This window comes from Umbelopsis ramanniana (assembly GCF_025399195.1).
Source record: "Umbelopsis ramanniana AG unplaced genomic scaffold K450scaffold_22, whole genome shotgun sequence".
Lineage (NCBI taxonomy): Eukaryota > Fungi > Mucoromycota > Umbelopsidomycetes > Umbelopsidales > Umbelopsidaceae > Umbelopsis > Umbelopsis ramanniana.
Window position 1 is genome coordinate 187,008 of NW_026252108.1, and position 12,035 is coordinate 199,042.

The window sequence follows — 12,035 nt, forward strand, 5'->3', positions numbered from 1 at the left end:
GGTAGATGTCATGACCAATGTAAAGTCAAAGTAAAGGAATGAGGGTTCAAACAAGATTTTATTACCAAAAATGCGGGGTAGAGGGCCATGTGACGCCTCTCCCCCACATGCACATGTCTTTACAAAACGACTTTAATTTGAACCATATTGATAAGGCACTTCCATATTGTCCTGGGTCCACTCCAAACTGTCCTTGGAGCGAAGAGCAATGACGGTACGAGAAGGAATATATACCTGCACATAAAAATCTCGTTAACCAAGGTACAAGCGGCGAAGAAATGATACGATGGAAAATCATTTGCATTTCACACACTAAGGCCACCAAGCTTATCTTTCTGGAATTTTTACCTTCAAATGATGGTCACAACCATCGTAGTGTCCAGGATTGGTGAAATAGCTTGTGTTATGTTGAATGCGGCCATGTCCGAGGAATTTTTTATCGTCGCTATCCAGGACTACACGGTATTCGCCAGGATTATGAGTTCCAATGCAATAATCTGAAAAGGATTGGGTAGCATGGAAGTTGAAGATAAATATAAGTCCAGCTCTCTCAAATGCGATGATTTTGTCCCCTTCGTGTTTACGCGACACGAATGCCTAGAATCATAGAGGTCTATCAGTACGATAGAGTGTGGGAACCGATATTATGAAGGTCGGCATATTTTACCTGGGGAGAACTGAGCCAATGATAGTGCGACTCGGCTACTTGCATAGCTCTGTCCCACTCGTTGAGATATTTGTAACGCAATAACTTATCATCCACTACATTCCACTGTCTACGTGCGTAATGGAAACTTGCGTTGTTTCCAGCGCGAGGGAAATCAAGCCATTCAGGATGACCGAATTCATTGCCTTCAAAGTTCAAATAACCTTCTCCTCCAAGAGCATGAGTAATGAATCTAGAGAGTGGAGTGGTCAGTTTCGATAAAAAAAAAAATGAGGGATATAAACAGGATGTGGCTGCCTTTACCGGATCATCTTGTGAAGTGCCATACCACGATCGATGATCGAGGTCAGAGGAGTGAGATCACTCATGTTTGTATACATTTCTTTATCCATTAGCCAGAAAGCAAGCGTCTTGTCTCCTACGAGAGCTTGATCGTGCGATTCTGCATATGCGATATTTTTTTCCTACAAGAGAATTTAAAGAAATGAGTACCACCAACAGTATATATTTTGAACAGACATCTTGCAGTCTGTAAGCATTAAGACTTTGGCTTACCAGATGTCTTCTATTTGTCAGCACATAAACAATATTGCCCATCTCCCATTCGTCATCATTCTGCTCCTTTAGCATCTTAATCCATGTGTCTGGAACAGCCATAGCAAGACGATAGTCGAAGCCAATACCACCCTCTCGTACAGGTCTGCACAGCGCCGGCATACCAGATACGTCTGTAATCCAAATAAGTTGAATTGTGAGTCGACAAATATCCTATGGCGATAGTACCATAATTAAATTCAAACCGTACCTTCAGCGATAGTAATGACATCTGGATATTGCTTGTTCAAAAAGTCGTTCGCAAGCATAAGATAAGTCACGGCCTCTTCATCAACGCCTTCGTTAAAGTATTCATGATAACCGCCTGAGAAACCATAAGACAAGCCATGGTGCTTGTAGAGCATGCTGGTGACACCATCAAAACGGAACCCGTCGAACTGGTAACAATCCATCCAATAGCGAAGATTGGACATGAGGAAGCGTAAAGGTTCAAAAGCACCGTAGTTGAATAAGCGTGAATCCCAAAGCTCATGACGACCACGGGCTCCTTCATGGAAATAACAGTGATCGGTGCCATCGAATTCATTCAATCCATCCAACACATTCTTGCAAGCATGAGAATGGACTACATCCAGCAACACTGTGATTCCGTAGCCGTGAGCTGTGTCTATAAGCTCCATCAAATCTTCAGGGGTACCGTAGCGAGACGAAGCAGCAAAGTAAGAAGTAACTTGGTATCCAAAGGATGCATAGTAAGCATGCTCCATAACAGCCATTAGCTGAATGGTGTTGTATCCCAAATGAGCAATTCGAGGCAAGATATTGCTTGTAAACTCTTTGTAGGTACCCACTCTGGGTTCTTGAGATGAGATACCGACTATTGATACATCATCCCAAAAATTAGTAAGTTGATTCTGTATTGTTCAGCATGTCACCGCCCGGTCATTTTTTCTTACCATGAGCTTCATACACCTTAACACTAGTTGGCTTCTTGGGCCTAGAGTTCTTGAACACATACTTTTGAGGAGGGTTCCAGAAGACAGCGTCATAAATCGGGCTCACGTTAAGATCTTGTGTGACTCGCGTTATCCAAGCCGGTAAGCGATCGATACGATCGTTTGATTGTGGGATTTTCATTGATATCTACAATACCATAATTGATGTGTTCAGTATCATGCCGATGACATCGCTTAAAATTAAGAATAATTCAGGCTTTCCAGTTACCTTCACTTTGGAATTGTGCGGTATAGCTGGTTTACCGTCGGCAGTAGGCGGAATGGACAAATGGAAAACTCCGAAGTCGTCCTTTTTCATAGGATGTGCGTCATGCTGCCAATTGTCTAGATCAAATAAGGCTCAAAAATTCCACTTCTTTTCAAGCAAACATCGTATGCACTGATTAATAGATTGCTTACTGAATTCTCCAATCAGACTCGCGCTTGTTGCGTTGGGGGCCCATTCACGATACGTAATCGAGTTGTCTGGTTGGACGTTGAATCCAAAGTACTCGTATCCCTTGGTGAAGTTGTCGTATCCATTACCAGATTCATTGATCTTTGCTACCCATGACTGGAATCGCTTGTATCTGGAGTGAGGTGAAACGAAGTATTTAGGGTCTTACTTCGAGATCTTGGTATAGGTTAACGATCTATTGCTATGTCGCTTACCTGGACTGTAGCGCTGGTTTGAAGGGCTCTAACCAAGGGTCTATGACAGCGACACCACTACCATCCTCTGGCATGGTCAAGAACCTACCGGGCTCTATTTCTTCTTGGAATGTGGGGACAGTTTGTGACATTGCAGAAGAATGAGAAACGAATACCGTGGGTTGGGAAATCATTTGGCGCTTTTTTTGGCAGCTGCGAGAGACTGCTCTTTCCCATCGATTTGGCGGGCCTTTGACTAAACGAGTTGAGCGAAACATATTACTCCTATGCCAACGGAGAGGGAAATGTCTGATAACACAGCTTTCCATCGACACTTTCAACCGCGTCAACAATAATTACTCATTCTTTCTTTTCTTAAGTACATAAACAGATACACAGTCGAAGTTTTGAAATGAATTGTAATGGCACAAATGGATTATTATTGTTAAATATGAATGTTGGCTTAAATCATGTACACTGTGCCGTCACTATACATGAGTTGATTATCTATTGCCATAGTTTCCAGGAACTGCTCGGCTTCTTGCTGTGAGAATGGCTCAGAGATGCCTTGATTGATGCCAGCATACAGAGCATCGATTTCACATTTATCCTCGAAGAAGTAGTTTTCGCTTCGCAACTTACTGATTCGTTGACGGAAGAGTTGTAGTCTGAAAATGGAAGATGTAAGTATGGCCACAATATCAAATTCCCGAGTCCTATGTTGCTTTCTTACCTGGAAGATGATGCATCGGCATCCATATCAACATCTTCGTCCATGGCTGCAGATGACGACGAGACATCCAAATACTGCATGCCAGCAAGGGAGGTTTGTGATGCGTCGTCGACCGTAGATGAGCGTGGCTGAGTGGATCGTCGTGGAGTTTGAGAGTGAGCGCTTCTTGATCTCGATGGGCGTGCAACATAGGTATCGTTATCCGATTCTTCCTCGCTATTTTCGTCTTCAGAATCTGAAGCCATAACTTTCCGTCGCTTAGCTTGCTCGTTTTTATCAATAACCTCTTTGAACATGGCAAATCTCAATATATCAGAAGCAGCCTTGGCATCCTTTTCTTCAACCTTTTGGCTAAGACGGCATTTAGCGTGAGCTGTCGCCAAACGAATGAGAGTTTCGAGCGTACGAGCAGTAACCGGGGTGGTCTAAAATGGATTCTTTAGAAAATCATCCTGGCAAATATGACAATACACAATCAATCCTTTACCTTCTTTCTATGATCATCCTCCTTGTCGTTTCTTAGTGAAGTATACTCGTTTACAATGAATTCAGTTGCCCGTTTGCTCAAAGTAGGCTTGACTCTGTTTTTGGCATAGTATATATACTTCTTAATGAAGCTGTTTCTGATGACCTTGGGAGTTGTAGTCGAAGATGCGGCCATGCCTGCATGCAGGAATGAATTGAACTTCTCATAAATACCGGTCTCCTTTTCCTCTGTGTCTTCCTCTTCGGTTTCACCAACAGCAAGGTTATCAACGCTTCGCTCGGGAATAGGACCACCTGCAAGGATGCGTTAGAGCCATATCAACGTTGAATGCATGTCAAAATGAAGATCGAGTAATTTACCTTCTTCTACACCGGGGGGAATGTAACGGTGCATATTCAAAACATGCTCGGAAATCATTCTGTCTCGATTGTCTTCGATATCGTCAACTACGACAAACAGCAAATCGAAACGAGATAGAAGGGAATCAGGCAGTGCAATATTCTTGGCGGGATCCTTTGTCAAGTCGTATTGGCCGTAAACAGGATTGGCAGCAGCAATAACACTGCAGCGAGCGTTCAAAGAAGTATGAATACCGGCCTTCGCAACAGTAACAGTTTGCTGTTCCATAACTTCGTGAATGGCAACACGATCAACTTCACTCATTTTGTCGAACTCATCAATGCAGACAACACCGCGATCAGCAAGGACCATAGCACCAGCTTCAAGTCGTCGATCTCCAGTTTCTTTGTCTGTTGTAACAGCAGCCGTTAAACCGACACCTGATGAACCTCTACCAGTTGTTGCGATGGCAAGTGGAGCAATGTTGAGTACAAATCGAAGGATCTGTGACTTTGCCGTTGATGGATCTCCAACCATCATCATATTGATATCTCTATGGGTAGAATCGACGTTTAGCGAATGACCATATTAACATTGACCATACAATAACAGTGACATACCCTCTGATATGAGTACCGTTGTCCAAATTCTTTTCCATGCCTCCCAAGAGCATTAGCAAAACAGCCTTCTTGATGTAGTCATGGCCCCAAATAGAGGGTGCTAGAGATTGTGATAGTTGATCGAACACATTTTTTTGCTTAGATATCATATTGATGTTGGCAATATCTTTATCAGTGATGATGGGCGAAGAGATGCCACCGTCAGCCTTAGTGCTGAGAAGATTGATGTTGTTGCAAAGGATGACCGTTCTAAAATCACGCAGGCATTCTTAGCAAAAGTCACCCAAAGATAATGGAACCGTTGCTGCTCTTACCTGAAGTTGGCGCTGGTTTGGTTTGCATTTCTGTTTCCAAGAGATGTGTAAATACCAACAATGCTAACACGATCTCCTGGCTTCATCTTGTCGACCAAATCGTCATCAAGTACAACATCAATGGATCTAGGCAATTGACCAGCAGGAGCTCTCTCAGGCATTTCCTGAATGCTGATAACTTGATGATCACGATACACGCAGTATCCAAACTCTGTACTGAGCGGATTTCCTTCGGGGTCTTCTGTAGGGTAGACTGAACCAGTGGGGATAACATTGCCTAAGGTTGTGCTATCACGATATTCGCGTGCGTAGTGAATACCAGATTTGTCGGCGTAGTGAATGGATTTAACCACCTTAGGTCGAACCAGAGAGCCTAACATTTGAAGCAAAATGTCAACAACAATGCACTTTCTGATACGTCTTACTGTAATTCCTCCCTGCCCATTACTTACATTTGGTGACAATACCCTCTAAACAAATGAGCTTGCCAACGTGTTTTGCTCGAATCGTTCTTGGACTAACATGGTTTTCTCCGAAGCTACCACGGAAACCAATATAGAAAGGACTCTCTTCCTGTGATGGAGCATCGGGTCTCACACTTTTGATCATATCCTGAAGCGCCTTGTCCATACTAGGCAGGTAGTAACCAGGACGAGCGAAGAGTCTTTCGGTTGTATAGAGCTGGTCAGTAATTTATCTTGATATACCTACTTTCGTCGACTTAACTCACCTTTCTGTAAAGTTCTCATCGTATCGTCGCAAATGATCTACGCTGACAATTAGTCTGCGTTGCTTACTGTCAATGACAGAGCCGATGATGGCTTTGTAGTTGTGCTCTTGCGACTGCAGAAAAAGTGTGAATGGCTTATCGACTGCAATGACATTATAAGAATAATCACCTCATCTTCCAAGAAATCGACGAAAGCTTGGCTAATTTCGTCAGGAGTTTGTTCTGCCATGGTAAGGGTTTGATTCACTTTGAGAACACCAACTGACGCGTCCTGAAATTGATATGTATTTTTTTTACGGACAGTCACACTTCGCGTACCAGTGTCGCCTATTTTTTTGTGACAAAAATTTGTTTCATTGAGCAGGCTGCTTTCCAGTCACCCTTATAATATGACTATTGTATTGAGCAACAACGGTATGTCAGAGACCTTTTGCACATCTTTCATTTGGAAATGAAAAGAATCTTATGAATAAATTATTGCTCTCTACAAATGATTGCAAGGCAGCATTGACAAGAGATATAGCAAAGGCATAATCAAAGTCCACCGATCACAACTTCTTCACTTGAGATCGTATAACTGTCTCAAACTAACATAGTCATTAACACTATTTATTTCATTTTTTTTCTTGTCGTTTCATGGGCAAAGAGGTCATCCAACGACAGGCTGTTTTGACATCATTGAAAGTTAACAAGCTAGAGCGGACATAAAGCTGGATACACCCTTTCCATGCATGAAAGCAGCAACTCTACAAGCTGCAATAAATCATTTTTTAACCATAGCAAACCATTGTGTGTGCTTCACTACGGCAATGTTGAAGATTTTTGGCACCTCCAAAATAAAGCTAATAGCTAAGGCACACGATCACCAAAGCTTAGCAGATCCCGACAACCGCCACAAAAAGATCGGCGTTCAGTATCGCTGTTGATATCTTAAAAAACCTTGATTAAAAGCACTGTTTGGCAGGCAACATCATCCTCGAGGATTTTCCAAAACCTTGGGCTATCAAATCATAAATCCTCACGTGCGTCCTTGTTGTTCCACCTTGCGGTTGCTGCAATCGATGGCAATAATGAAATCGAAATGGACCGAGAGCTATTATACTATCAAGTTAAATGCCATGCCATAAGATTAGGGGGTATTATACAACTGTGCTCAAGACCTCTATGTTTCCAAGTGACCATTTTCCTTCCTTCTCACGTTTCTGTGGGGCTTAATCTGATACACTGATCCTTGTGGCGGAGGCTGAGTGATGTGGAGGTTCGTTTTAATACAGCTGCATGATGAGACATTACGCTTATCAATTTTCTCTTCTCTTGGTTGGAATGAATAAAGTTACCGTCAGCGGTTCTAGGTCAGCTTTGACGTGTGTTCAGTGTAACATTCTGAGTGATTGCCACTATTGTGTTCAAAGTATAACTTAAATCCAGAGGGCATACCAACCGATAAAAGTTACAGCCATCAACCCATAGACTAGTATTTACTGTGGCTACCATTAAACTCATCAGAGTGGATGTTACCTAGGATTTGCACACAGTATCAAGGGCAAATAAACCTGCAGACTTATGATTATGTTAAAAAAGAACTGAGGCGAATATTACACATTAGCCCTGTATTTATGCAAAATAGCTACTGGTGCTTTAAGCTGATCTTGTTTTGTCACATCAGACAGTTCCAAAACATCCAATATCACCTGAACCGTTTCATGTCAAGGGATTATCTGGGATATAAGCCGCAACGAGAGCTGGAAAGGAAGGGGGATAATGACCACGAGGCCATGCATGAAAACGATCTACCTCCTTAATGAATGAACAAGTACTTTCGAAGGGTTTATTGAAGACGTCGATGCTGCAGGTGACAGCATGATGTGTATGGCGAGGGTCATTGAGCATAAGATTTTCAGGGCGCCACCAATTTCAAGCAGATAAACGAACACAGCCATTGGCTCATGGTTTAAAACGGCGTATGATTGGATAGCGCCCTGCGGGCAAGGTAAATTTTGAAACGAGAGGTCCTCTGCGGTGTTGTAGGAACCTTGGATGATGCATGAAAATGGCAACATGAAGGAGCTACCTCATTTGCCCGCTCATCCTACTTGTCTTGAAGACCAGATGGCAGAATATACGCAAGCCCGTGTGACACTTTGGCTCGATGCCAATGGTTGGTCCCAAGTGTCTCCAATTTTCGAAGGTAAATGGTCACGGTCCCTGTACCGTATAATCCCAGCACAGCTGCTATGCGAACCTTTTATTACTGGAAATTTGAGGATCCTACTAACATAGCTTGATGCACTTTACAGAGAAAGGCATTTGCGGAAAACGATTCTTCTCCTTGTCGATAGCCGACCTCCAGGAACTCGCCAGCTCTGGTTTAAGGCTTTCGTTAGGTGACAAACGAAAGTTACTTTATAGCATCAAATCCATATTACATAGCGACACCAGCAATATGTCTGTGAGTAGAGAGCTAATACTGATTCAAAATGTTTGATTTTCTCAATGGCATGAGACTGACATATGTTAAAGGCCGAAAACCTTTCGACGACAGGACAGTATCAATCTCGAGGTTCGCCAACTTCAACTAGGAACATGTCCTACAATGAGTTTGAAACCTCCAGATCCAACAGTTCTCCTGAATTCCCAATATCGCACGACCCCTATGGATATGCTGGCTCTCAAACGCTTCGTCAACGCCCAACCAACCACAAAGTTAATACAACGTTCCCGCCCACTATCTCTTCGTCTCAAAATGCAACTAGCCCTCGTCAGTATGCCCCACGAACATTTGGGAGGGCAGACTCTGCAGATCCCGATTTTAATCGTATAAAAGACTATATACCGGAGCGAACGACCTCAACACCTCAACATATACACCATTTTCTGGAAAAACTCAATTACAATCTCCCACAACGCCGTGTACCCGACACTATAGAACGCGCTGCAGCTCGAAATTTACAACATCTGCTCGGAGGGGGATCATATAACATGGCGGAAAATAACAATTCAGCCTTCACCAACCCAGATGAACGATCCATAAACCAATTTGGAGCTAGCAGCCATACGAGTCCGCCGGATTGGATGGATAGGTTAAAATATCGTCAAGTTCGACGTCCTGTACCTCAACAGGTAAGTTATTTATGGTGTTATTGAGAGTGAAGGTAGAAAGCATCGCCTTTTTTAAACTCTAGGATATCGTAACTTTAGCAGGAGAAGTCACTGGAGCGACGGATACAAGTCACTACTGATGCGGACACATGGTTCAGTCTAATAGTCAATGATTTGCTTGATCCGGTTACTATCAAAGAAGCTATACTTGCAAGGCTAAACATCAATCCAATGGAAGGACCTTTTGAATATATTCATGAAAATGGACCATACCCGGGTATGTGGATTTTTTTTCGAACTAACATCTTGTGGAAAAATTTGCACATAATTATGACTAATGAATATTCAATTGTAGATTCACCCTTATCTGATGCAGAACTTACCCACCTATGCCGGATGGCAGATAGAAGTGCGTCCAATCGGATATTGGTCAGAGCACTGACTTCTCAAGCAAATCAAGACATTATAGCAAGCCCCGTTGGCGGACAATTCGCAATTTCGAGCAATGAGCTGTGGGCCATCAGCCCAAGCTCTCCTAATGGGGCGCATCAACGAACCAACTCTGATAATTATGTCAACTCCGCTAAATCGCCCTCCGTACCTACACCATCCTTATGGGCTATTCAACCCAAAAAGTCTGTCAGTACATCTCTGTGGGCTACACCACCGTCAAGCGAGCCTTCATCACTTGGCACTAGGAGTGGGTCGGGTGATTCTCCAAGGCCAATGGATGGTCCACCAACACCAGGCAAACCAGTCAGCTTCTGGGCGACTCCTCCCTCTTCATCCTACTCGGACAAGCGCTCAGATGATGAAATATTCCCCATGTCTGCTGGCGGTATGAACGCAACGATGAATGGCAATGGATTATCTGCTAATGGAATGGAGCAGTCGTCAACGGTAGAGGCGGCTGTGGAAAGTTTATCGTTGAAGAGTCCACGAAAGGATAAGAAACTGCAGATCCAGATTCCTTCGATTGTAGCCAACACGTCCGTCCAATCGGAAACATCGAAGAGGGACTATTCACCTAGACAATCACCCTACTTGGGATCGTCAACGCCAACACGTCAAGCCAGACGAAGCTCCTCATCCGAATCATCAGCTACAACGTATGATCCTTTCCAACCTGATCGGTCCGAGGGCCATTTGAGGCCTCCACCGACCAATGAAAATGAATTCTGGGGTGAACGCCCTCCCTTGGAAGTCATTGCTCAGAATCCAGATAGATACTTCGATGAGCAGAATCTCGATCGTGAGATTATTGTTGATGCACCAGCACCACCATCTTCAACAAATAATCGTCGTGGCGGAGCTAACCTTGTGTCTCGCAAATCTGTTCGTATCAAAATTCAAGAAACCCATAAGCCAAATAGATGGCAACAAGCGCATAATGTACTTCGCGCCAACAATATTTTACGAAGGAAAAGTACAAAGATGTGGGGTCAAAAGGTTGTGCAGGTCAAGCCTGGCATGTCCATCGATCAGGCAGCCACTCCAATCAAGGAAGAGAAGACAGAGGTTACCAATCTTCCAGGTATGTAGGACACACAGTTGTTGTGTACAAATATGCCATCGTAGTATCTAATTTCTCTGTTGTTATCTGTAGCACCCACGAAGATTCACTACATGATGGGTAAACTTATCGGCAAGGGTTCATTTGGACGAGTGTATCACGCCGTCAACTTGAATGCCGAACCTGTCGAAGTCATTGCTGTTAAGCAAGTTGAAATTCCTACCACCAAATCTGATTTGATGAATGAGCATCAACGAGCCTCTATAGAAGCTCTGTATCACGAAATTTCCTTGCTTGAAGGGTTGGATCACGAGAATATTGTGCAATATCTTGGATACGACAGTAACGAGGCTGAGGGACACCTCAATATTTTCCTCGAGTATGTCGCTGGTGGCAGTATTACTAGCTGTCTGACCAAATTTGGTCCGTTCAAAGAACCTCTGGTTAGACACTTTACGCGGCAAATTCTACAAGGTTTGAAATATTTGCACAACAAGCATATTTTACATAGAGTAAGTGGTGGATGTTTGGTTTGTTCTAGACGCTATAATGGGGTATTCATCTTTGTCATCTCTCTAGGATATCAAAGGTGGCAACATTCTTGTACAGGAAGACGGTACTTGCAAAATATCGGATTTCGGACTGTCCAAATTGAATGACCAGGATGAAGTCTATGACCAAAATTCCAAGATGTCTTTGCAAGGATCCATCTTTTGGATGGCTCCTGAAGTGGTCAAAAATGAGCCTTATAGTGCAAAGGTCGACATCTGGAGTTTAGGCTGTACGGTCATTGAAATGTATACTGGTAAACGACCATGGCTGGACATGACTGCCCTAGCAGCTGTATACAGTGTAAGTTGGCATACACGCATGACTATTTATCCCTTTGTCACCCATTGTATTCACATCTATACTAGATTGGAACATGTAAATCACCGCCTATACCCGAAAATATGTCAGAAGAAGGAAAGGATTTCCTCCGTCTGTGCTTCATAATGTGAGTGAACACCTCAATGCCATATATCAAAGTTATTAAGTTTAGCTAACTGAAAATTTTTTTATTAGTGAACCAGCGTTGCGACCAACTGCTACGGTATTGTTAAGTCATCCTTTCTGTCAAATGGATCCTAATTTTGTATTCCAGGTAAGTCGGCATCATCCATTCATGAACCCCCACACTCCAGCATCTAACTTACAAATGGTAATAGGACCACATTATCACTGGTCCTAACTAATCGGCACATCATTACATTTAACGCTTAATCTCTCTTTTTTTTATACGCATTGATTTATCTGATTTATCATATCATACTGCCCTTTTTTTCTCTCTTG

General features: G+C 43.1%; 3 protein-coding genes across 3 annotated transcripts; 1 reads left to right on the forward strand and 2 right to left on the reverse strand.

Moving 5' to 3' along the window:
- Positions 1-327: 327 nt before the first annotated feature.
- On the reverse strand, positions 328-2,963 carry K450DRAFT_265563 (uncharacterized protein; the record flags this gene model as incomplete). The annotated part of the gene is made up of 9 exons (XM_051592796.1): positions 328-597; positions 668-899; positions 971-1,131; positions 1,223-1,395; positions 1,473-2,099; positions 2,179-2,365; positions 2,447-2,562; positions 2,638-2,807; positions 2,890-2,963. 9 exons carry the CDS (start codon positions 2,961-2,963, stop codon positions 328-330), a joined length of 2,010 nt encoding a protein of 669 aa, XP_051445332.1.
- Positions 2,840-6,332, reverse strand: K450DRAFT_238009 (uncharacterized protein). The gene is made up of 9 exons (XM_051588515.1): positions 6,261-6,332; positions 6,092-6,204; positions 5,814-6,025; positions 5,362-5,734; positions 5,048-5,296; positions 4,448-4,980; positions 4,089-4,381; positions 3,602-4,026; positions 2,840-3,536 (listed from the first exon to the last, which is right to left on the reverse strand). Exons 1-9 carry the CDS (start codon positions 6,318-6,320, stop codon positions 3,332-3,334), a joined length of 2,463 nt encoding a protein of 820 aa, XP_051445333.1. The 5' UTR covers positions 6,321-6,332; the 3' UTR covers positions 2,840-3,331.
- Positions 6,333-10,072: 3,740 nt separating this feature from the next.
- K450DRAFT_173818 (uncharacterized protein) lies at positions 10,073-11,934 on the forward strand (the record flags this gene model as incomplete). The annotated part of the gene is made up of 5 exons (XM_051584186.1): positions 10,073-10,708; positions 10,808-11,215; positions 11,283-11,555; positions 11,621-11,700; positions 11,769-11,934. The coding sequence occupies 5 exons, from the start codon at positions 10,073-10,075 to the stop codon at positions 11,932-11,934; spliced, it is 1,563 nt and encodes a 520-aa protein (XP_051445334.1).
- Positions 11,935-12,035: the final 101 nt, after the last annotated feature.

Excerpts from the sequence above, each read along its gene's own strand:
- K450DRAFT_238009 (XM_051588515.1), bottom strand. The coding sequence starts at position 6,320 with ATGGCAGAACAAACTCCTGACGAAATTAGCCAAGCTTTCGTCGATTTC. Across the intron at positions 5,297-5,361 it reads CAAACCAGCGCCAACTTCAG|AACGGTCATCCTTTGCAACA; the intron begins GTAAGAGCAGCA and ends GCGTGATTTTAG. Across the intron at positions 4,027-4,088 it reads AGGATGATCATAGAAAGAAG|ACCACCCCGGTTACTGCTCG; the intron begins GTAAAGGATTGA and ends AATCCATTTTAG.